This window comes from Neolamprologus brichardi, chromosome 3 (genome assembly GCF_056152115.1).
Source record: "Neolamprologus brichardi isolate AB-2024 chromosome 3, ASM5615211v1, whole genome shotgun sequence".
In the NCBI taxonomy this organism is placed as follows: domain Eukaryota; kingdom Metazoa; phylum Chordata; class Actinopteri; order Cichliformes; family Cichlidae; genus Neolamprologus; species Neolamprologus brichardi.
In genome coordinates this window covers 25674068-25699803 of record NC_142106.1, presented here as the reverse complement: position 1 = coordinate 25699803, position 25736 = coordinate 25674068, and the positions used below count along the sequence as shown (strand labels likewise).

The window sequence follows — 25736 nt, the reverse complement described above, 5'->3', positions numbered from 1 at the left end:
TATGTCCAGGGGCTACAGTTGTAAATTAGCAGTTCTGTTAAAAACCAACATGTAGTTCATCCTTGTTCAATTTACAAATACATGGTTCGTAACATTTAGGCTGAATGTGATCTTTGGTTTGTTACTCCACTATAGGCATAAAGTCACAATGAGTCTTGGGACATGGATTTTTAGTAACAAACTTGAGTAATTTACTTCTTAAAGCCCAGCTTTAAACCACCTTCCCGTCTTACCTGAGCAGCCGAGTGACTGAGCCAGCTCGGTGGCCATCACCTGGATGATGAGACCGATTCTCAGCCTGAACATCTCGCTGAACAGCCTGGGCTGAGTCCTGATGCTCATAGCCAGGTACACCATGATCTCCTGGTGGAAAGACATTTAAAGGATGAAGGACAGATAGAGGAGAAGGTTTTAAACACATGATTGTGGAGGAGGTAACTCACCTGTGTGAGAATGGCAACACTGATGTTGTTTTCACTGGCCTCGTCGATAAGATTCGCCAGCTGGTCCGGTGGTATCGGAGCCGTGATGGTTTTCTCTCTCGGCTCAGGAGGAAGTCCGATCGTCAGGTGCTTCTGGTGGGCCAGCAAATCAGAGCAGGCCTATCGAGAGAGACCACAACCAATTAGGAAAGAGCAGGAAAAGTTAAGGGCTTGCTGGTGGGAGATCTAATGCAGCATGGAGTCAACTGATAGCAGAGGGTTGGCATTTCAGAGGTATTTCACTCCAACTTCAGGAGCTTTTCTTTAAACCTTCTTAGAAGTTTTTAATTTAACCACAAACTGTGGTCAACTCATTTCAAGCTTTTCGGACTCTGTGACTCGTTACATGTGAAGGTAAGAGATGAATGACTGAAGATTTAAAGGCACTCGTAGAGTTCAAATCTGTGCCAATAATGAACGATGAACCCACCAGTTGTTCATACAGATTTTAGTTTTACATTATTTTTTACGTTACTTAAAACTGTAGCTTCAGGACTTTTTTCATAATCATGGCTAAAACAGAAGATTCACTAGTAACATCACACCTGACCACACAGCTTCAGTACGCTGCCCTGTTATCTATAGCTGCGCCGTACCGAGTCGAGCTCCTCCACCTTCTTCCTCAGCATGCCAGAGATCATCCTGATGAGACCCCAGTGTTTCAGTTCACCTGCCTTCTCATAAAGATCAGTCAGCAGAGACCTCACAGTGGAGCCTTTACCATGCACACCCGTGTCCCAGTCCATACCCCTGACAAAGGAAAGACAGCAAGGGCTTTTCATTCTTTTCAACGCCGTTTTGATATGTTAAAGCAGCACAGTCTGAATCAGGAGCGCTTAATGACTCAACTGTGAAGTCAAGTTCAGATACTTCTTTCAGATCCTGAGACTCACACTGATGAGCCTGCTTGATTGGTTGACTGTTTGCATGATGCAGCACAAAATAAGCCAGCCAAAGACGCAGCCGTACACAGAAACAAGCCAACCAAGCAACAACAAGACTTCACTGTCTGTAAATATCTGTCAAAACTATGACTAAAAATATTTATTAAACAGGTTTTATGTGTAAAACACAAAGAAAACAAAAAAGCAAACAAACTGCACTATTTTGCTTCCACTTCAAGGTGGTGACCTCCGCTCAGCACAGCTAAAAATGCAGAGCGCTACAAGTTGGCCAGTCAGCCGATGACCTTTAGACTTTAGTTCGTTGTTTCTTGTAAAGAATGAACTTTCAATGAGCTGTAAGTGAGCGTGTCACCATTACTAAATCACAATCATTCAAAAGGAAAAAATGTAAATGTTGGGCTTTAACCTGATTTATCACATTTACGAGGAGATATTGAAATAGACAGTTATGTTTTAATCCTTCTATTCTGCAAACATCCATCAACTGCTGGGCTGCCGGTGTCTGGGAATACACACTTCCCTAGCAACCAGTGGTTGCCGAGGGTAGCTGACCAGTCTCTAGGCTTTTGTGACTGAGGCTTTAATATTTTAATACCAAAATTAAGTTTGCTGCAGTTCCTGCTTTTTCGCATCACCTTCGTTGTGTTTCATATCTGTTTTAATAAAAATCATGGTGATGTCAAACACACCCAGCCTCATGTTTCTCACTTGTCTTTGTAGAGGATGTAAAGTATATCAGCCTGGTCCTGCAGAGACTGTGTGTCTTTCAGCAGCTGGGCCAAAGCGTTGTAGTCGATGGCTCCGCTGGCATCTCTGGGAATGCCACTCTGTGTTGTGACCCCTGCCTCAGGACCCTGGAGTGAAAACACAGAAAGACCGAGGAGTCTGTAAGTGAGCAAAGAGCTGACATCAGAGGAGAGAAAAGAAAGGAAGAAGAACCTGAACGTCTGGTGATGCAGGAGAGTCTGTAAGATTCAGGTTGAGCGTCGGCTGAGGAGAACGAAACAATTTGCTCGGCAGGTACATGTTCACATCTGAGGGGGAAAAAATAGAAAACAACGTTTTATTATGAAATTTGTGATTTAGTCAAGTTTGTCAGTCGGAGACGAAGCGCCGACTCACTTTGTATGTTTAGGTCCTGAGCTTTGTTCATCAAAGTCACCATCTCTTTGGTTTTGGTGACCGCAGCCTTGAATCTGCTGAGACCTCCCACCGGACGCTTGGGCTTCTTGGGGACAGAGTGGGCCAACAGGTGGTCAAGGTACTGCGCGAGGTCGTCATCCTCTGTAGGGAGGGACCAAGAGAACAAAACAAAGCGATGAAGGAGGGTGGGATGAGGAGAAGAACAGAAATGTGGAGAGGGAAAGGAAGAAAAATGAATACGCAGAAAGAGATCATTTACTCACCGCTCTTTTTTTGTACAGACAAGTGTTAAAACTGAGTTTCCTTCTAAACTTCATAAAGTACTAAAAAGAAATAAGATCTGAAAACTATTTTTCATTTTATGCTAATTTATAAACTTAGAACTTGCAGCTTTGCAAAGGGTTTGCTCACTCAAATCTCACAAAAACAAAACTTATTATTGAGTATCTGAGCAAAAAGATCTTCGTTCATTTCAGGTGGTTTACAACAAAATTAATATTGTTTTACAGTTTTTCCGAGGAACAAATTGCAAATATTCATAAATACCATTAAACGTGACAATTGTGTGTAATAATTATAATGGCTTTTGTGGGTGAGGCTTTGGGGTGAACTGACCCTTTAAACTGAAGACTTTATTGGTCACAGCCATGCTAGCAAATTGTGATGCATTTAGGGACCAACGGGCTGTCTGTAAACATGCGTTCAAGGCAAATCTTACCAGCCGTGCATGAACACAAACAACACAACCAGAAACTGTTAATGTTTTCATTCTTCCACTCGTGTTAAGATTTTGAGGTGTTTTAAATGCACCACAGTCAAAAATACACTTTTTATTTTTTAAAGAGGACCCATTATCTTTATTTCCATATTGTCATTTTTCAATCATGGACTCTCTACAGCAGCAGTTCTGAAGCAAGTCATTTTAGCTCCTTCCTAACTTTCGTCTGATTGGCTGCAACGCTTAAACCAAGGGTGGGGAACTCCGGGCCTCAAGGGCCGGTGTCCTGCAGGTTTTAGATATCATCCTGGGTCAACACACCTGAATCAAATGATTAGTTCATTACCAGGCCTCTGGAGAACTTCAAGACATGTTGAGGAGATTATTTAGCCATTTAAATCAGCTGCTTTGGATCAAGGACACATCTAAAACCTGCAGGACACGGCCCTCGAGGCCTGGAGTTCCCCCACCGCCTGACTTAAACAAAAGATCCCATCTGCCAGTGGGCGGAGCTTCTGTGCTGTAATTTCCATATAAGGATATTATTTTATTTTCTCACTTGATGCATAGCCAAGCAGAGCAGAAAAATAAAAAAACTGCCTGAAAATGTTTTGTTTTAAATATTGTTAAAGTTTTAAATTGAGTGTTCAGATTGAACTCTGACTTTCTGGCTTGAGGGGATCATTAAATCTGAGCGTCTTTTATTAGAAGCTCCACAGGTACGAAATCGCCGGTTACTGATCGATCAGTTCCCCAACTTGCAACTTTATTCCTTATTTTTTTTCTTGTTGACTGCAAATGATTTTACAATTTTATTGTTTTACAAGCATTAATATCCGGTTCTAAAACCAAGCTAATGATTTTACTTGAGAATTTATACTAAATCTGAATATAGAGTACAGTTAAATCTGGTTTTTATTTTCCCTCTTTCAAACCAATAAACACCATTTATCAACTCGCACTGAGCCATTAGATCCTCCTCTGTCCCGATGATAGACACAGGAGGATAGGCTTTCTTTCCAGCCTTCAAAAAGGCTAAACTTTACTTATATAGTAGCTTTTACCCCACATGCATACATTCATTTATTCAGTGTTTTTACTACTCAACTGGTGTTCAACACTACTTTCATATTTGCCCTTCCTTTGTAACAGTACATTTACCCATGTCTGTGATTGGTCAGACAATGAACTTGGCAGCAATGTTTAAAAAGTGCAGTAAAAGAAAAACAAAAAAACATTATAATTACTTGTATATTTGCAGACCTCATTACCAACCTTTCCTGTGTTAAATATGAGCATCAACAAACTGAATGTACATCAAGTATATGACAGAACATAAGGAAAAGCATTAGAGGTCCACTTTAAGGTCCATTACAAGTTTTGAGTTATTTTATGTAATAATTTAGAGCAAAAGAGGAAAAATATTCCAAGTTGCCCAACAAGGCACCCAAAGCCCCGATTGGAAGAACTCTGATACACAGGGATGATGGGTGATGATTATAGGATCAAACAGGAAGTGTTGATTAATGAAGTCATGGGTATTTGATTTTAGATTTCACAATGAGATGGCATGAGGGAAAAAAAGAAATAAAATGTAGATGCACAGATGCAACTGAAAAATCAGCCAATGTTAAAAGAAAAACTGTCAACTTAAAGAAACTGTAAGTCTGCTAATAGCTGCTGGGGTCTGTGACTGTGTGAGTATTTTCAGGAATAGTCAAACCAACCCAGGAGAAAAAAAAAGCTGTCAGTGTGAGGTCCGGCTTTAAAAACGTGAATCCTGTGAACAGCTGTGGTCACCATTCCTTCTCCACCCTCCATCCACGCTGTTTTTCTTACCAGCATCATAATGCAACTCATGCACGTATCCATCGCCGTAACGCTCATCATCATCACCATCATACTCTTCGTCGTGGCGGCCCATGCTGCCAGAAGCCTTACCGTCCAGGAAGCTGAGGTGAGCACAACAGGAAGTGGTCAGGAACTCCGACAGCTTCCCCGTCTGGATCCTAAAGACGAAGAACAGAAGAGGAGGGGATGATTATGAGAACTGGGAAACATTAATAAGCAGTTTGATGTATTTTAATGACAAATCTTGGGAATTAATCAATAAAAGAGGATTTTAAATTGTCTCTACAGTGCAGGAAAAACGAATCAAGTCTTTAATTGGACACACAAAGAAAGACAAAATAAATAAAACAAAACAGAACTTATTACAAGTTGTCAGATGTAAGAATTCAAATTTAATGCAAAAAAGAAATTGACCTTGCTCCTCCGTAATACCCGTCCTGTAATTTCTTGAGTGTTGCCACAACTGCAGGGTCCAGGTTTGAGTGATCTTCAGCTGAAGCACAAACACAAGATGAAAACATGCAATATTTAAAGATTTCATTTCAAACTCTCTCTCTACCATTAATAATGCAGGTGCTTCATTTAATAAGATGTATTTGAACATTTAGCAGAAAAGGTCTTCTCACTCACTCAGCATCGTCTGTGAAATGGGAAAAGTGACAGTCGGTCTTCCCGTCATCCTCCATCTGCATGAGAGGTAGGCGATTTCTGTCCTCAGCATCTCCACGATCATTTTATTATCCAGAGCCAAATAGAACTGCTGATGGTCAATGAACTGAAACAGAGGAAAATATGTTTATTTAAGTTTATTTAAGTCACCAGATTTCCCTTCACCAGAAGGGAATTTGGGTGGTCTGCAAATCTCATTTTATCATCAATCTAACCCAGATTTTATTCACAGTATATGATCAAAAAGAACAATGGTGTGTAAATGTCTGGGAACTGCTGGACTTTTGGGAGAGGAATACTGTCCCCATGTTTTGGCACAGTTTCTGGATCGTGTGCGCAGATGGTTTCGCCTTCCCTGATGGAGCTTTAACCTGCACGTGTGGATGAAACAGTGAAGATGAAGGACCTCCAGTATTGACTGCTGGCCTTTGTCTGCTGCACACAGAGATTTCTCCAGATTACCTGAATTCTTTTAGGATATTCAGTACTGAAGATGATAAGACATTCAAAGCCTTCATAATTTAATGGCGGGAAACATTACAAATGTGGAACAGCTTCAGTAGACAGTGATGAACTTCTGCACAGCTTTACCTCTGAGAAACTGCCTCTCTAAGACGCTCTTTTTAAACCCACTCATGTTACTAACTTGTGGCCAATGAACCTCCTTAGTTGCAAAATGTTCCTCCAGCAGTTTCTTTTCACTTTTCCAGCCTTGTGTCGCTCCTATCAGCTTTTTTTGCACTGCGAACAAGCTAATATTTTTCATGAGACAGTAAAACAGTCTGATCCAATAAGGTGTCCTACAGTGGCTGGGTGCACCCAGGACAGGCTGCCAGACTGTCTCAGGACATTCACACCTATGGACATCGTTAATTAATCTAACCCCACTAACTGCATGTCTGTGGACTGTGGGAGGAAGTCGGAGTACCTGGAGAGAGAACGGGGGACACGGGAAGAACATGTAAACATCACAGATAGGGATGGGTACCGGTAGTAACCAGACCGAAAAGCAGCGCACATTTTGGTGCTTTTTTTTTCCTGAGATGTCATACACTTTGGATTCCAGCCAATCATTTTACCTTTGCAAGCATAGTAGGCGGGTCCAGGTACGTACGTTCTTTTAGAGCAGAGCTACAGATTAAAAATGCACAAGGCGAATCGGTCAAAGTCTGGCTGTACTTCACAGCAAAATATGCAAACTCAGCAGCCTGCAACAAGTGCTTTAACCTGATACTGTGCAAAGGAGGTAACTCCTCGAATCTGATGAAACACCTGGCGATGCATAGCGTTTTTTTAAAAGCTGAGAAATGCGCCGTATTTGATAGCTTGCTGCGAGACCTCACACCATGCACATCTACTGCGGGTGTAGTGCCTGCTATCTGACCCGGAGTTAGCAACATGAACCCGAAGAGGAGAGTCCTGGCCCCTAGCCCTGCCAGTGTAGCAGAAATGATGACGGATGATGATGGCAGCAGCAGCCGTTCTTCTCTGCGTGAGTAGCTTAATGTTGTTCGTGTGTAATTTAGGTTGAGCAGGCTAACCACGTTATTACATTAATGCATGTAAGGTGAACTAGCAAAACACCGTCATAGTTACATGCGGCTGTCTTCTTGTTTGATGGCAGATACTCCCTTCACCCTGGCAAAAAAGGCTAAAATGACCAAAGAAAAAGTGGAAAACAGCTAAACATGAGAGGTTTTTGGACAAAGTTTCTGTTTTTTTCCCCCATTGATTAAGCACTGCTTCCAACCAAGAATGATACCATATATGCCCCATAGCTGCGGAAAAGGCTAACATTGTTATCTTTTTACAAAAACAGCTGAACATGAGAGGTTTTTGGACAAAGTTTGTGTTCTTGATTCTTTAAGCACCGGTTCGAGCACCGTTTAAGCACCGGCACCGTTTCAAAAGTACCGGTTTGGTACTGGTATCGGATAAATACGATACCCATCCCTAATCACAGAGAAAGGCTCCAACCAGATGGTGGATTCAAACCCAGGACCTTCATGCGTGCCACCATTAAAATAAAAAGTGAGCTGCATGTTATTCTGATGTTTTCTGTAGTTTTTTCTAACCTGAGGTGTGAATGTGAACATGGTGTTCCTGATGATGTAGAACTTGGAGGTTCCCAGCACTCCTATCCTCCTGTAGGGGCGTCCTGTCAGCCCCAGCCTCGGGTTACGACCTGAAACACAAAAAAAAATAAGCAATTAAACTTTTGATTTCATGAATCCCTCCTGATAAAAATCTACGCTCTACTCTGGCTTTTTTGTGTCCTTCAGATATGATGTTTTGTGAAGTTAGTCAGTCTCATCTAATTTAGGAGGTACTGTCATAACTTTACTGCAGATGCTGCTGGACTAAAAAGCATCAACCCTGAACAGCAAACACTTCCATCCCAGACAAAATAATGCTGAACTTGAATTAATTTGATTTAAAAGATTCAAATAGTCAAGAAAAATCCCGGGTTCAAATCACAGACTGTCTATGAACGATAAATGTCGTCATCGTGACATCACCCGCTGGTTTGTGATCAACTTTGAAGCCTTGAGCTCAGCGTTTTGGCCCCCAACATCGTTTTTTTTTGTTGGTGGTTTTTAAATCATAAGCGATAAGCAGGCAATGCCTCACATTCACACGGTAACGATGACTCAATCATAAGGTATGCTTGTCCTAAAGTATCGCTCTCTTTTTTTTAATGGTTTATTTGACTGTAAAACGGACCATTATGTATAAAACTAACATCATGTTGTAAAAGAAAAAAAAAATCATGTGACTAAGACTATAATATTATCAGGAAAGTGTTTACTGATCAGGCTCTAGTCCATAACATTTGTGCCTGATGCATAAAATCTTGATGGGACAGATCAGACCACAGCAGGGCGTTTGTACCAAGTCTGGCGTAGATATGGCTGAGGACTCTGGAGGGCTGCACATGGATCGGGTGGATGTCCGCCACCGTCTCCACCTCTATCCCTTGCTTAAACAGCAGCTCTTTGATCTCCTCCGTCTCGGCCAGAATCGACACTGAAGGGGGAGAGACGCACATGAAACCATACAGATCACTGACATCTCTCACATCTACCGCCCAGCCTGCATATGGAATTATCCTTGGGCAAAATACCGAGCCCTGAGTTAACCCTGATGCATTCATCAGCATGAGTGTGTGATGAGGTGGTTAAAAGAGCTTAAGTAGTCCATTTAAAATAATTAACACTAATCTGGAGCTCAAAACGTCGTACTGGGACCTGGGCGGTTAACTCACCCTGTACGACCACGTCAGGCTTGGGGATGGTGGAGAAACGCCGGTTAAGAGGGTCAATTTCTCCAGGTGCCAGAAAACCCTAAAAAAAACCCATCAAGACAAACTAAATGATCTCAAAATAACTTGCAGCTTGTAAATTAACATTTAGCAGTAAATCTTAAGTGTGTTTGTTTTCTTCGACTCTTACGGTGTAACTTTGTTATTAACACTTATCTGAACTTCAGAGCTACAGCTGGTCATTTGTTTATGTAGCAGCTCACCTCAGCTAACAGGTTTCCCAGGATGTAGAGACTCTGCCCCCACCTCAGGGGTAATTTTCCCATCGGGATCCTCTCCACGGTGTGAGGATTCATGTACTCCTCCTCCACCTGTTAGAATAAGCAAAAACGAGACAGGATAAAGACGTTTGAAAGGTCTGAACGAGTTTAAATATGGGGCATTAATCGTTTTAATGGGCACGGGCGTATTGCATTTAAGAAAACACTTAAATCACTCCTGCTGTTAGTAAAAGAGAAGCAGATTACTGTTTCTGTTTTTTTCTACAGAGGAACTAAAACACCTAAAGATGAAAACAGAGAACAGGTTGAAACAAGTGGACTTGAAACTGAGGCTACCCTACACACTTACATGGATATTCTTTTTAAACTGGGATTTGACGTGTGACACAACGGCCTCGGTGCTGACAGCTGTGTACATGTAATCAACATATGATCAATATCACAAAGGGTGTGTAACAATAAAAGGTACATATACGAGCAAACACTGGAAGGACTTCCCGAGGGCTTGATGCCAGTATAACCAGTACATTTATGTGACAACATCATTTACAAGCCAATCATGAAAGCATTTGCGACCACATAATTCCAAAGCTACTAAGAGCTGACAAAGTTAGACACAGTTTATTGTTAGCTTAAATAACAACCAGCGTTTAAAGATGAACAGCCTTCAGGTTGTCAGTGATGAAAACTTCATTTAATGCAAACAGTTTTAAGCCTGCAGAAATAATCAACTGTCAACTGAATAGTATCTCTATGTTATCAATCTGAAAAGCCTGTCTGGCTGCTCCCGAGATATTGCATTAACAAACATGAGCCCATGTTGCCCATCTGCCTGGCAGGGTGAAGACAATACCCCATCGGCCTTTTACGGCTGCAGGGTCAAAACTAAGAATCTTGTAGCTCACACATTAAAAATCAGTTAAAATCAGCTTCTAAATCATCAAGATGTCTGACCTTGTCTGCGGGGACGCTGTAGAGCTCCGGCAGCAGTCGTATCCCGTCCTTCTGTTTGATCAGGATTCCCTCCAGAGCCTCCTGGTACTCCTGCACCTGGATCACATCAAAACACTTCCTTTGTTAATAAAGGAGGTAAATGTTGTCAAACACTGATGCACACACACAGGCAGAGTCTCTGAGATTTAAATTACCTGTTCAGGGCTGTTGATAAAGATGCCATCCAGTATGAGGTAGGTCCAGAACAGAGGCCACTCGCACTCGATGTTCTCAAACAGCTTCAGCTCTGCGGACTCGTAATAGAGTCTGTTTGGATCCTTTACGGAGACAGTACAAACCTTCAGCTGCTGGACTCAGATTACTGCAGTACTTGCAAAATCAGATCCAGATCTGACTTCTTTCCTCTGTCAGAGTCAAACTGTCTCAAAAATCAGCGTCTCTCAACATGAACCCGATACTTAAACAGAGATCCTAAATATGTCCACTTCTCTCAGGAACTGTTTGCAGGCTGTAACCATGTGTGTGTACTTTTATGATCATGCACAACAAACATACATATAAGTAAGATTAGGGCTGTGCGATATGACCAAAATCTCATATCCTGATATAAGAATTCTATCGTCTGATAACGATATAAATCACAAAAATGTAACATTTTCTGTAAATTCTGTGAATCTCGGGCAGCTCGACTTGCGTGAAGTGTTTCCAGCTGTGCGTCATGTAGCTGGAGTCGAGTGTTTTAACTGATGCATGAAACTATACATTTTTAGACATAAGTTGTAACGGCCGCCGTTTTCTTTGAGTATTTATCACACAGCGTGCTGCGGGGAAAAGCCTGTTCTAATGTTTGAGTCTAAGGTTTATTTTTTAGCACCTGACGGCTCTTTTTTGCTTCTCATCCGTAAACACTGCATACTCTTTCATGTGATTATGTTTATTTTGAAAAGTCTCAACAGGATCTTGAGCTTTATTGTGAAAGGTTTATGTGGAAAATAAACAAGCAGACACGTGGTGGTTTTGCTTGTTGCTAACGACAACGCATAAAAACAGGCTGTGGTTATATTAAACATAAGAGAAAGAGAGAACTTTAAGAAATTAATATAGCCACTACAGTGACCAGAGTGAATGAGGGCTAGGGTTAGGGTTAGAATGATGCCAATGCTTCCCTGTCTCTACTTCCCTGACAAATCCATGTCTGTTCCCCTGTATCCCCCTGAAATCTATACCCATGCAAGGAATTTCACTTTGTCCTGTCACAAATGTTTGGTTTGGATTTTTTTCCTCAGATTCCCAACCAAATCTGAGGAAAAATGACCCTGACAGATATTAAAGAGTAACATTTACAGATGATTCAGTGCTACAAGATAAACTGTAAAGCTGCAGATATTTGACACACTCCTTTAACCAAACATGCTCTTTTCACAATCCCATATGTAACAACAAAGCAGCACAAGCCTGACGTTCGCCTCAGATGTGTTTGCATTCACTCAGCTGCCTCGGCTACTGAGAGCCACCGAGCTTCATAACAGTGAACAGAGTTTAAGCCACAAAGTTTGACCACATTAAAAAAGCAACAAACAGATCAGACAACTGTGCAGACAAAACAGAAAAAAATGCTACATAGATTCAGTCGAATGTTTTTTCTTCTTCCAATCCAAACAAATAGATAGAAATAGATTATCCGACAGGACAAATTAGACAGAGGGAGCATTGACCTTTACAGGTTGTTTACCTCTTTGGGGGTTCTGTGTCCATCTCTGAGAAACCTGCAGCAACCGTATCGACCCTGAACAGAGACAGAGGAAATCAGCACCTTAAACATGCCGCAGCATAAATACACGAGCTACATTTTAGCTACAAGTTGTTTCTTTTAAGCTGGTTGGATTTGATTTGTCACAGGAAAAACTACTTTTTGCCCTTTGACCTTCCTCTGTGTCCTGGCTTATGACCCAAACTTTAATTTACTGCTAAAACAACCAGCTGATTTAGTGACTCTGAGAAATCACGCATAATCAAAAAAAGTCCAATAGATATATATATTTTTTTAAGTGTCTTCTTTAAATGTGGCAGACTGTTTGAATGAAGTCCACAGAAAATCAAACAACACATCCAGCCATATGAACGTTTTCCTGCTTTTTTGTTGCCGTTTTCTTCTTCTGGGAAACTTACATTAAATCAATGTTCTCGCACAAATCAGCCAAAGTTTAGAAAATAAGTTGTCCTTGATATACCGAAAATTATAACTTGAGCCCTAAACTTCTGCCACGTTGACCCTGCCTCTAAACTTGTCTGCACCTGCAGTTTGGAGATGATCTCCTCCTTGGTCGCGTTGACTATACTTATGTCCTCAACGGCAAAGGCGGGGTACGAGATGATGGCCAGCACTCCGGCATCTACTTCTTTAGAGATGGACGCTCTGGGTAACATGGACGTCAGGATGGACTGATGGGAATACAGACATATATTAAAGTCAAAGGAAGCCGATGAGCTTCCTATCCTGATATTTAACTGTGTGCACGTACCTGGCACTGCTGTATGTCATCAGCCAGAGCGTGGACCAAAGAGCCCGGTCCTCCCTTTGCTCCAAACAGGTTGAGTTCATCCAGCGCCTCCAGAGCTGCCTGAAGGACACAAAGCAAACACACTCATTAATAACAGTCAATGAAAAGAGGGCAACTGTCCACTACTCAAGTCTGACTACATTCACCATTTCAAACACTCTTTTACTTGCCAAAAACAAACAACAAGGCACCGCTGACAGTTTAGAGGCTTACAGTTACTTCTGCTGTTTATCAGGTGCTACAATAAAGCTTTAAAACCAAATCTGGAGTTTGGTTATCAATCCAGATAACATGTAAATAAGTTATACCATGATATGACTGAAGTATTTCTAAAAAATCTAAAACTCTGGTTGTAAATAAAGACTAAATACTAAATACCAGCAACGTCTGGATGTTCAGTGAAGTCGGGCTCCATCTGCTACCAGGTGACTGTAGCTACAGAGCTATTGTTAGGGTAATATAAACTAATTAGCACAGAGATGATGGAGGATAAGGGTTAAAGTGCAAAAACATCAGACAAAAGAGCATTTGGGACCCACAACACGAGGTTAGTCTGTGATGTGCGGCTGTGTGAAGCCATCAAATATTACGTTAGCTCAAAGAAATGAGAACAGTGCAAATAAAAAGCTACAGAGGCTTTGCTACTGCAGATTCACTAGGAAAAATAGAGGATTAAAACACAGTTTGTGGATAAAGGTGGATAAATACACTCTGGTTTGGTAAACAGCAGCTGATTTGCACTGGAAATGTGAGGCACTTATTTACATTTTTAAAATTATGGGTCAATTTAAACTAGAGATTGACCGATCCGATATTACGTATTGGACCTAAATTGCTGGATCGGATATCGGAGAGAAATAAAAAATGTAATCCGATCCGAAGTATCACAAAATCACCTCACAAAACGCGCTACTTGGCGTAACCCAGCTGAGCGCATCGGAGCGGTATGTGTCACGTGATAGAGCAGCTGTTGTCTGCGAGACCTGTCGGCGGTCTGGTGGAGCATTTGGAGCCTCGCTACGTGCTTCCAAACCGCAGCATTTAATCTCAGAGAAAACTATCCCAGAGAAGTAAAGCAAGTGTGTAAATTCATCGCTGAATGTTTGCATAGTATTTCCCCGTTAAGCTTAACAACTGATATATGGAGCCACAGCTGGACTGGCCATCGGAGTTCCATATTGCAGTGAAAAGGAATCGATTTGTCCCGTACAAATGAAAAAACAAACAAAAAAACCCCCAAAGCTGGACTTCTCCTGTCTTTGCTGCACAGCTGCCGCTTCTTCTCTCATTCTCTCCCTCTCCTGTTGCTACTTCAATCATGAAACTGATCAATGATCAGCTGATCGGCTTTTCTGACGCAAGTCCCGTCTCTCTTGTTTATCGCCCACTTTGCGCCAGAAAGAGGAAACCAGCCGATGTCGCGTTAAACAACAGCAGCACGTTTAAGCTTGACCAGCTGTTGTTAGAATATATTTAATATTAATTTCTAGTATCAGCTGATGTTTGCTGGAGCCACAGCTGTAAAAGCTGCTGGTCATGATGTCGGTTTGGATATGTGGTGAGAGGGAAACATAAGGATGAAACCAGGAGACGTCCTTACTGAATCATCAGAGCTGAACAGGTGATGGAGAAACAGGTTTACCTTTTAGGTGACATGAATGAGTTGAAGGGAAGTTATGAACTGTTTCTGAGAGACAGATAACACCAGGATCCTTTTTTAGGTAGCTGACAGCTGGTAACAGGGGTGGATCTAGCAAAGTTTTGCCAGGGGGGCCAGGTAGGGCATTAACAGGGAAAAGGGGGCACAAAGAAATACTTTATTTTGTTTATTCATATCGGTATCGGCAGATATCCAAATTTATGATATCGGTATCGGACATAAAAAAGTGGTATCGTACCATCTCTAGCTTGCCATCACCAGTGTGTGAATGTGTGCGTGAATGGGTGGATGACAGGTTGTGTAAAGCGCTTTGGGGTCCTTAGGACTAGAAAAGCACTATACAAATACAGGCCATTTACTATCTCTAATTTTAAACCTTGTGGTTCAATGCATTAAGGAGCAAATCATGTTAAAGCTGCTCAGCTCAGGTCTGCTGTTATAAATAAGATTAACTTTACATAATTAACAGAGCAGAGAAGGTCCTGTAGTGGTGCTTGTTTTCAAAGTCTTAAATTAAACGTGTGTGTGCGTGTGTGTGTGCTGAGTATTATGTTATTTCTGAGTGAGAAGCCATTCTTGGAAGACCACAGAGAACATGATACCCCTCTTTTAATGCCAAGTGAGGACAGAGCCGGACGCACAGAGAACATGCCCGGCTGCTGCTGCATGAAAAAACTCAACACAGTAATGTTTACCAGTAACCTGAAAGTTTCACTCTCACTGCAGATTTTTACAAACTGAGGTCAAATGTGCTGCAGAGAATTCAATAAAATTAAAACATGTTGGAATTTTAAAAAAAAAAAAGCTGTCACCCTTGTTCCAGAACAGATTTGACTTCACAGTTTATCTGAACATTTACTGACATGCTGCTGCTGAGAAGATACTTTCAGTACAGAATGTGATCCAGACTTAGCTCTGTGGAGTCAGGGTCTTCTAAAGGTCAGCGTAAAGGCCGCTGTGCACCTTTGACAGTGCCAGACATTTTTACTGGAGCACCTGTTCCCCCTGTGCATTGGGAAGCTCTGCTCTCACTTATCTTGTCCCCCCGAGCTTGTTAAAGTGTCGTAGATATCTGCGTTTATTGCATGTTTGTGTGTCTGTGCCAACCTTGGCCATGCCGATAGAGCTGGCGTTCAGCTCGGTGATGCCCTGGTTGGTTTTGTCTCCTCTTTCCCACATCCCATAATCCTGAGGGAAAATAGAAACAAGACCGAATGAATAAAACAAGAAGCAGTCGTTTTCTGTGGAGCTGGAAAAGAATAAAGTTGACTTACAGCCACTTTGTAAGCCGCCTCAATGTAGAACATGAGATTCTGAACTACGTCCACTTCGTCCTGGGTGTAGATGATATGAAGACCTGGGACACAGACGTAAACAATGAAGACAGGAACCTTAAATTAAAAAAATCATCACAATCATTTTGTTTGGATGCAAATCACACACACAATGATAGACTCAGAGTTTCAGGGGTTCTCTGACAAAACATCACAGCTAAAGAGGTCTTTTTGGTCTGTGGGAAAAAATCTTTCTAGATTCTGGCAGACAAAATGATACCACACACAGGAAATAACACTGGCAGCATATATGTTGAAATTTTGGATTGATTTTGTTCTAGTTTTGGCTTTCCCTTGTAAAAAGGGGAGCATGACAAAGTGTTTTTTTCCCTTTAAATTGTATAGTGTTTATATTTTCACTGAGTTTAGTTACTACATTTTGATCTTTTCAAAGAAATACAACCCAAAAAGAATAGAAACAAATACACTGATTGATGTAAGACGTTTTAAATTTAACTCCCCACCCAAAAGAAAGAATGCATCTCAAAACCTTACATCTGCCCAAGTTGACATCTAGATGTGATAAGACTTACTCCAGGTCTGATGTTCGGCGACCTTCTGAAGGTCTCAGGCTACGTCCACACTAATGCGTTTTCGTTTGAAAACACATCGTTTTCTCTCCATTTTAGCCTCCCATCCACACTGAGACAGCATTTTGGCTCAAGGAAAACGCGGCGTTTTGAAAACACTCTCAAAAATGCACACATTTGAAAACTGTACTTTCGCGTCGCAGTGTGGACAGCGAAAACTGAGACTTTTTGAAAACAATGACACATTTTAGTCATGTGATCCAGTCATGTGACCAATTAAACTAAGATAGCAGTGCAGTTGTTTTGTTTGCTCTCAGTTTTGACAGCCCTATTAAAGATTAATATCAGTCTGTACCTGCTTCAGATAGCTTTTCTTCATATTCTTTAACTCTCACTCGCTTTTGCAACTTTGTACTTTTGTGTTACTCGCAGCAACAACTCCACCTCATTGTTAGTCCATTTAAAAACTCGCCGCAACGTTTCAAACAGCTGGAAAGTAAATAAACGGCAGACAGAAATGAGGCAGGTTGAATCGTCTTGCGTTTCACGCATACACAGTACTGGAACATAAGCGTTTTCGTCCGTTTCAATGTGGATGCATAACTCCATGAAAACGACTGAAAACATTAGTGAGGACGCGGAGCGTTTTCAGATGAAAACACCATTTTCAGATCTATCCGGGCTAGTGTGGACGTAGCCTCAGTCAGCCCCAGCAACCACTGGTTGCTAAGAAAATGTGTACATTTTGCGACAGGCTGGCAAGAGGCCTTTCCGTGCAAACTGCTGGCAATCAGGACAATCTGCTACTTTATCTTATTTCTGTATAGTTGTATACATGTATATTTGAATTTTTTCGTTTTTCTTTTTACAGTTTGCACCTTTGATCTGATATCTCGTCCCACTGTATACTTGAGTGCATATTGTTGGGGTGACAATAAAACGCTACTCGACTTGATCAAAGCAATCATGACAAAGTTTTTGGTGCAGGGCTCTCTCTATGACCAATTTTACTTAGTGACCGGCAGAAACCTACAGCCAGTCAGGGATTTTCCCTGTACGGCACTAACGGCTATCTAGACCTGTGCAACTGAGGCCTAAGTCTGACCAACATGGTTTAAAATAGGGCTGTGCGATATGACCAAAATCTCATATCCCGATATAAGACATGTATTGTCCCAAAATCGATATAAATCACAAAAATGTAACATTTTCTGTAAATTCTGTGAATCTCAGGCAGCTCGACTTGCGTTAAGTGTTTCCAGCTGCGCGTCATGTAGCTGGAGTCGAGTGTTTTAACTGATGCATGAAACGATGCATTTTTAGACATAAGTTGTAATGGCCACCGTTTTCTTTGTATTTATTACACGGCGTGCTGCGGGGAAAAGCCTGTTCTAACGTTTGAGTCTAAGGTTTATTTTTTAGCACCTGGCGGCTCTTTTTTACTTCTCATCCGTAAATAATCTGCTCTTTCACGTGATTACGTTTATTTTGAAAAGTCTCAACAGGATCTTGAGCTTTATTGTGAAAGGTTTATGTGGAACATAAACAAGCGGACACGCGATGCTGTTACCGTCGTTGTTGCTAACGACAATGCATAAAACAGGCGCTTGTCCATCAGTAGTGTGGTTATATTAAATATGAGAAAGAGAGAACTTTAAGAGATTAATATAGCCACTACAGTGACCATCAAAACGATGAAAAATATTGCCGTAAACAGTTTATTTTGTGACACCACGAAACAAACGATAGCGTAAAATGAAACGATAGACGTTTTTATATCGTCATCCGATATATATCGTTATATCGAACAGCCCTAGTTTAAAATTCACTTAACAACTCCTTCAGCTAAATCAACACAAAATGGGAAAAAAATATTAATGATTCTTCAGCAACAGAAAGTCTGATGCAGGCAGACTCAAGGTAACGACAACACCTATTAACACTGGTTCTGGTTTTCCTATAATGCATTTTAGTTTAGTTTCATCTGTTTTACAGGTGATTTTATAGGTTCCCTCCTACCAGACGCAGTCATCTGAGCGAGGAACAGCAGGAAAAGCGAGGTGGCGTCGACCTGCAGGTGACCCCACTGATCGTCCCCGACCACCGTCGCGCAGGTCTTGGTGTTGTACTTGGCGTGGAGCGAGTCTGAGGTACTACGGCTGTATTTAAACTTCTCCACCTTATCCAGCTGAGAACAAGAAGGGTGGAGAGATTTTTCTTTTAAAGCGTGTGGAAAGAGCAGGTCCAAAGAATGTGCAATGATTCCTAAACGTTAATAATGATTAAAATATCCAACAAATGTAATCACAGAACTGCACAAATGAATGCAGAGGTTATAAATATGGAATCAATGTTCTTTAAAATGACAACAATAATATTCACATTTATATATAAACTGTGGAAACGACTGAGAAGATGAAACAATGCTGTCGTTCACAGTCACACTTAGAGTCAGCCTTCCCCGCTCTCAGACTCACAGTGAGCTCAGTTAAAGTAAAATCATAATAATAATCCAATCTGACAGCGGCACGTTCAAGTTTAATAAAAGTGATAAACATCACAATGAGAGCAACGAGAAGCTGGTAGGGAAACAGCTGACAGGGTTAGAGAGAGAGAGGGGAAGTGACGTGTATCTAACAGAGAAGTTAAAAGACAAACAGAATGGAGATATCCTACCTGCCTCATTATGCACTGCAGGACGCCTCTCATTAGCTTCACCACACTCTAGAAACGCAGAGAGACGCTTAAATGTCAACATTTACACCTCAGCCTGCACATCTTTAAATCAACAACCCAACCAGCCAAGTCAGAGAATAAAAACACGACATTTTGACCTCAACGTTCTCCACCCACAGGCACATAACCTACCTGCTCCAGCTCGTAGGCCTTCGCTTTGTCTTCGTCCCGGTCGGCGGTCTTCCTGTAGGCCAGACTGAGCGCCCACACGGACACGATGCTGTAAACATTGTCACGGACCCAGGCGTCAGGCTGTTCTGGGCTTGCTGGGAGAAGGCCTGTGACCGGATCCTATGGGACACAGGCAGAGGTCATAGGTCACAGGCACTGTAACCTTTGATAGGCACTGTAGGCAATGTAGAGGTAAACTTTGCGAGAGAAGTCAAGATTATTGGACATGCAGTGGATAAAACGTGTTTTCTGTGCAGCCCTTTGTAACCTGCAAAGGGCTGCCCACACAATCGGACAGATTCAGAGCGCTTTGGCAAGAAAAACGGGGCAAATATTGCAAAGTCAAGATTGCTATGCTGATAAACTCTTACCCAAGTGTGTACACTTATGCAACCAATTTATTGTACTTTTTTTTTTTTAAGCTTTCTCCCCCCACCTGTTTTATTGGGAATGACTAAAATCAGAGGGACAGCTCAGGTTGAGCAGTCTGGAGACAAGGTTGGAGAGGTGAGGCTGAGATGGTTTGGACATGATGAGAGATGGAGGATATAATGGACAAAGGATGTTGACGATGGAGCTTGTTGAGGAATAGAGGAAGAACTCATAGGAGGTTAATGGTTGCAATGGAGGAGGACATGCAGAGTGTTGGTGTGACAGAAGAGGATGGCTGGAGTTGCAAGATGGAGGCAGATGATCCACAGCTGAAACAAGTTAAGTGGTAAAAGCAGAAGTGCTGAAAAGAGCCACTTCTGTCCTTGTGGATGTACTGAGCTATAGTGACACAGATGGAGAGCTCATCCTTTTAGCAGGACTCACAGGTACACTAATATCTGTACATTGGTACTCATTATGTCTGTGAAGGTTCTCAGTCATCCAGGTCATCGTAGTCAAAGGAGCTTGCAAAGAAAAGCGTCTGGACTTCTTTAAGTTGCTTGAAGACGTTTCACCTCTCATCCGAGAAGCTTCTTCAGTTCTAAGGTCAAATGGTGGAGAGTCCCAGATATAAACCTAGTGGGAGTTTCCCCCCACAGAGGGACAAAAGGACCCCCTGATGATCCTCTAATCGCCTGAGCCAAGGTGTGAAACTGGGTGTGGGTCCCAATCAGCCAAAGTTTCGGGTAAGTTCATTGTGAGACCTGACCCCACCTTATCATGCGAATTCCTGAGGTCAGATGGCCCAGGACGTGAGTGGGCGTTAAGGTGTCTGGGAAGAGATCTCAAAACTGGATTATAGATGGCCAAGAGTTGGTGTCATAAACCACCGCCTGGTGGTACTCATTCATCAACAGCTCAGTCAGGGAAGCACTGAAAGAGGTTCTTTGTTTTCCCTTCATACTTGTGTGAACCATCAGGCAGACTGTTGGTTTTAAATAGTGCATCCAATGAGAAAATGCACAGAAATACAGACACAACAACAGCAGACAGCACAGCTTATACTACAACTTTGATGTTTTATAATGTTTTTATGACAACATGCTGACGTCAGCCCATTACAGCGTCATTGTGATGTTGTAGGGCAGGGGTCTCCAACTCCAGGCCTCGGTGAGGGCAGATTTCAAATGTGTCCTTGGTCCAACACAGCTGATTCAATGGCTAAATCACCTCCTCAACATGTCCTGAAGTTCTCCAGGGGCCTCGTAACGAACTAATCATGTGACTCAGGTGTGTTGACCCACCGTTATATCTAATACCTGCAGGACACCAGCCCTCGAGGCCTGGAGTTGGAGACCTCTGTCGTAGTGTAACGTACTGAAAAAATAAAAAGTGTGTGCTACAGCTCTCACGATGCCCTTTCATATGACATATTACTGGATATGGTTTCTTCACATTTCTTTCTCATGGTCAACTTTGATCTTGGGCACTAACAGTGAAGGTCAAGTCTAAATGCTTAGCCAACCTTCGTACTCATGTCCCCCAGAGCCTAGTATATTGTTGTGAAGTCTGAAGACAATCTATAAAAACTTGTGAGTAACAAAGTTTTTGGTTTGTTTTTGATCAAGGCCATTTGGTGTGGCCTTGGTCTGATTTTGAATAAAATTAAGGCAGCTCGAGTTGTTATCGACATCTGCCGTCACACAAAATTTTAAAAAAAGATGGATTGAAAACTGTGGATGCTAAACTGACAAACAAACTGACAGTTTGACTGAACCAATTACACACTCCCTCCATTCTGAAAAAAAAAGACCATTATAGAAAATGTTGAGTCGTTTTTGTCAATGTAAACGACGAGGGGAATTTAAAGCATTTTGAAGACTAAGCATGCATTTCCCCTTACTGCACGAGCAGCACAGCTGTAACTGTGCATGCTTCTCTTCATTTCCCCTAAGGTTGGTCTTTGCTAATAAAACCGGATAATTGCAAAGTCCTTTTCTACGAGTAGAGAACTCATAAACCCCCTTTCTTCCTGTTATAGCGAGGTTGTTTGACAGCAAAATGCACTTTTCAGGTCAGCAAATGTGAATCGCTGCTGTCTGTCTTGCTACCTGCTGCCTAAAGAATGTCATTTTATCACATGCACAAGACATAGTACGGCTGTCAGAGATTTCAACATCAACACAGGTTTCATCACCAACAGAAATGACACTCAAAGCATTTTGTGAATGTGTTGCAGAAATACAGCGAGGTGTTGTCAAGCTCTAAAAGTGAGAATGGTTCGAGTGATTCGTGTGTGGAACAGCTTGTGTTTAGTTGCTTTTATAACAGGACAAACTGCTGCAGATCTTTTTCACTCGCATATATCAGAGTCTCTCAGCTTGCGGCTGCAGCAAGGGCCTCAGCTCTCACTGAGTAACTGCGGTCCTTAGTGCACTGATCCATCTGAGCAGTGAACTGTATACAACTGCGGGCTGGCTAAGCAGCCACTTGGGACTTGTTCAAAAAGTGACCTCACACTGAATTTGTCTACAGGACTACAAACTCGGCAGTGAGACAGTCCAGGATCACCCCTCCCCAGGCTTCTTACCCTCTTCCTCCAACTTATAAACTCTATAAACTCCAAAATCCAAAACAGTGCTATTACCAGAAGCTTTTCCAGGTGTTTTCCTCTCTTTTAGAGGGTGATTTCCTCTTTAAGAAGGTGAACTGTCCTCTGTCCTTTCTGGGTGGAGTTGCTGTGTTTGCTTTACTACTTTAACCTCAGCCTCTCTTTTACCATCGTTAATTCCTTTGCTCTGTTTTTGTCTCCAAAGCGTCACCGATTTTATCAACGTGCTCTTCTGTAAACAGGACTCGCTAATCTCTGTAGCTTCTATGTAAACTGTGACAGGACGAAGACACACCAGCCGATACAAGTGTAGATGTGTGGGTTTATCTGCTGTTATTCTCCCTGCTCTTTGCTTTACTCTTTACCCAGATGAAGGAAAATGTTAATCCTGAAGCACGCTGGGATATTTTAAGCAATAATATGTTTTGGGCTTTGTTGCTGCAGCTCATGTTCCCTGTACTGACATAGCAACACTGCAGTGCACAAAGTCAGGGGTATCGAGATTATTTGTGCTGTTTTTGGCTGTGCAAAGAACTAAATTCAACACTTTCTGTGACCCGGGAGGTATCGTACAACATCAGAGGTGGCCAGGCCATAGATTTGAAGTTATCATTGTAGTGGAGGGATGGCATACACAAATCTGAGCACATAGCACAAAGCACATAGACAGGTACACTAGCACTGTAGTTGCAAATTAATAAGCTGGATAACTCAAAGAAACAACGTGTGGGAGATGTCCGATCACCTCAGAGTCTAATATTTTACAGAGTCTAGAATGAGGCCCACAAATTTCTGTTTTAGAGGAACGCTGATGTTTTCATGCACACACCAGCAGAGATATTTGGGCTTCAGAGCATCTCTGAACTGAATGCAGGCTGCAGCCACAGGAAAATGCCTCTCTGAGCCAAAAGTCAAAGGCACATTTCATGTTTATGTGCAGCCAGATTCATGGAAGCAGATCGGGCTGTATGACTCCTGTGCACGGCGACAAAGGCTTGTTACTTTCCGTTAACATCAGGATTAATTTGGTTGCCTTAAATGGCCCAAACTACCAGCGGCTCTCACATTCAGGTTTGTGAAACAGGCTAATTTGAGGTGGCTGTTTGTTTTAAAGCCTCTGAATAGAAATATGATGAGAACATCGTTTTGCTTGAATGAGTGAAGGAAACTAATAAACTGACCAAACTGAACATGAAACAGCTTAATGAGACATGCTTCATTCATTAAATTAAAAGCATGTTAATAAACAAGAAGTCTGAACTTGCCCGGGGTGACCTTTAGTGAAAGTGAATATGACACCACTGTTGAAGGTCGACTCTCTCCCAGTGTATGCGACACAGGGAAAACACACTGACCCCCCCCCCCCCCCTTCATTTTTAATGTACTGCTTATAAGTTGATCAAATTAAGTAAGGTAAATAAAAATGAATGACTGAAGAGAGGGGAAAAGGAAATACACTCAAGCAGTTATGACTACAACAATACAACAATACTAGTTTCCTCTATAGAGGATGATAGAAGGGTCTCTTAATATCAGTAATCAGGACTCATTCTAATTATGTTAAATGGCCTGCATTTGTATAGCGCTTTACTTAGTCCCTAAAGACCCCAAAGCGCTTTACACTACATTCAGACATTCACCCATTTACGCACCATTCACACACTGGTGATGGCAAGCCACACTGTAGCCACAGCTGCCCTGGGGCGCACTGACAGAGGCGAGGCTGCCGGACACAGGCGCCACCGGGCCCTCTGACCACCACCAGTAGGCAAACATGGGGTTAGTATCTTGCCCAAGGATTTTTGGCATGCAGCCAGGAGGCAGCCTGGGATCGAACCACCGACCTTCTGATTAGTTACCTTCTGACCTTCTGATTAATTATGGGCAACACCTGCAGCCCAATTATAAAATATTACATCAGAGACTGCAGCAGCAGTTATTCAAACAGCCATATTACAGGGGTGTTCACACAGAATGGCTGGGGTGCCACTACCCCCTGTAAAATATGGCTGGCCACCCACCATATGAGAAATATTACTCTAACAACCCCCATTGAATGGAAAGCATGGCTAGGACCACTCAAGTACTTCACAAACAACACTTGTTGGTAAGCTTTTGATGAATAAAATTGTACTTGTGTAGCACTACTTTACTGTAACTGAGCAATCTAAACACTTTTGACTCAATCACACACACATTCATACAAGTGCTTTTCTCCATATCTAAGGGCCTTGCCTAACATTCATGCACACGCTCACTCTGATTAGGGGTTCAGCACCTTGCAGGAGGATACTTGGACATGCATACTGGAGGAGTTATGAAATTGACCCCCTCTACCCCCATTTGCCTTAATGAAGCACTTACATGGGTACTTTTACATTAAATACTTAAAGTTTCTTTTGCATTTAAGACTGGACTATCACGCCCAGAGTTTTTATATAATATTGATACAAATTTAAATATTTGTCTTTATTTCTAACCAAACACTGTAATGTCCCGTGGGCCACCCCATTTAAAACACTCTGAAACCGCCCCTGCAAGAGGATGTAAAACTTAACATGTCCGCATACTTTTGGCCTCTTCAGAAGACGTTGACATAAAATGGCAAAAACTTCCCCAGTGCATCAAAGACCTCCATTACACTCACAGCTGCACACTCACTGCCACACACACACTTCAGGGAAAGTGTGTATGATTCAAAGAGCTCTGCAGCCTTGCGAAATATCGCCCTGCCTCACCTCCTGCATGCATGAAAATATCTGAGTTTATCTCGTAGCGGACCAGCTAACACTGCCTGCACACATGACACCGCCTAAGTGTGTGTTTTAAAGCTAAAGGTCGCTAAACAGCTGTGAAACAACGCTTCACACTCACTTGGTGCCGCAGGATAGTCTGGTGCACTATCCGGGCATAGTTGTCCAATTTAACGCCCGAGTTGCTCCGACTTCTCATGGTGACGAGTCAACGGTTCACTTCAGGGGGGCAGAAGGAAAACTCTCTAAAAGCTCCCCAGAAAAGTCATTTCCTCTGCCCCTCTCTGGGGTCCAACAAGCCGGAAAAGAGGCCCGCTATTACGGTGACCGGAGAGGCTTCTGCCCGGCTGTCATAAAAACAGCTCGGCGGCAGCCTGGAGCTGTAACCTAAACCCAAAGCTGGCTGCGATAAGCTGGTTCCCGGAAGTACCAGTACCAGGAAAACACCGGAAATATGGAGACTTCAAAATAAAAGCGCAGAAAGGGGGAAAGGGCTCTGCACTGTTATCCTATAGCTCAAAGATGTCAAACTCTGTCAGTGTAAAAAAAAGTTTAACTACACTTTTAGTCCTGGAGATATCTTAATATTAGAAAAAAAGTAGTGTAATTTCAAAATCAGTCTTTACATAATAAATAAATGCTCCTGTAGTAAATTAAAGAAATCTGTCAGCAAGACTCTTTGGGCTTAAAATGCAAGAAATAATTGTGTAAAACTATAGAAAAGAATGTCCTGTAATTATAAA

General features: G+C 42.1%; 1 protein-coding gene across 6 annotated transcripts in view; it reads right to left on the bottom strand.

Moving 5' to 3' along the window:
• Positions 1 to 25424, bottom strand: part of phka1a (phosphorylase kinase, alpha 1a (muscle)) — a 34590-nt gene extending 9166 nt beyond the window's left edge. For 5 of the 6 annotated variants that reach the window (XM_087835399.1, XM_087835394.1, XM_087835375.1 and 2 more), the window contains exons 1-24: positions 25115 to 25424; positions 19219 to 19377; positions 19027 to 19074; positions 18370 to 18538; positions 15761 to 15843; positions 15594 to 15674; positions 12788 to 12886; positions 12561 to 12707; positions 11998 to 12051; positions 10460 to 10582; positions 10266 to 10361; positions 9294 to 9401; positions 9034 to 9112; positions 8661 to 8795; positions 7844 to 7953; positions 5730 to 5874; positions 5514 to 5592; positions 5088 to 5257; positions 2510 to 2671; positions 2327 to 2421; positions 2096 to 2241; positions 1079 to 1232; positions 444 to 602; positions 234 to 363 (exon numbers count right to left, since the gene is read on the bottom strand). In XM_087835399.1, coding sequence (XP_087691525.1) covers positions 234 to 363; positions 444 to 602; positions 1079 to 1232; positions 2096 to 2241; positions 2327 to 2421; positions 2510 to 2671; positions 5088 to 5257; positions 5514 to 5592; positions 5730 to 5874; positions 7844 to 7953; positions 8661 to 8795; positions 9034 to 9112; positions 9294 to 9401; positions 10266 to 10361; positions 10460 to 10582; positions 11998 to 12051; positions 12561 to 12707; positions 12788 to 12886; positions 15594 to 15674; positions 15761 to 15843; positions 18370 to 18538; positions 19027 to 19074; positions 19219 to 19377; positions 25115 to 25192 — 2809 coding nt within the window. In that variant the 5' untranslated portion in view covers positions 25193 to 25424. The remainder of the gene's footprint in view (positions 1 to 233; positions 364 to 443; positions 603 to 1078; positions 1233 to 2095; positions 2242 to 2326; positions 2422 to 2509; positions 2672 to 5087; positions 5258 to 5513; positions 5593 to 5729; positions 5875 to 7843; positions 7954 to 8660; positions 8796 to 9033; positions 9113 to 9293; positions 9402 to 10265; positions 10362 to 10459; positions 10583 to 11997; positions 12052 to 12560; positions 12708 to 12787; positions 12887 to 15593; positions 15675 to 15760; positions 15844 to 18369; positions 18539 to 19026; positions 19075 to 19218; positions 19378 to 25114) is intronic. The other variant, XM_087835389.1, reaches the window with a different exon arrangement.
• Between the last annotated feature and the right edge of the window lie 312 nt (positions 25425 to 25736).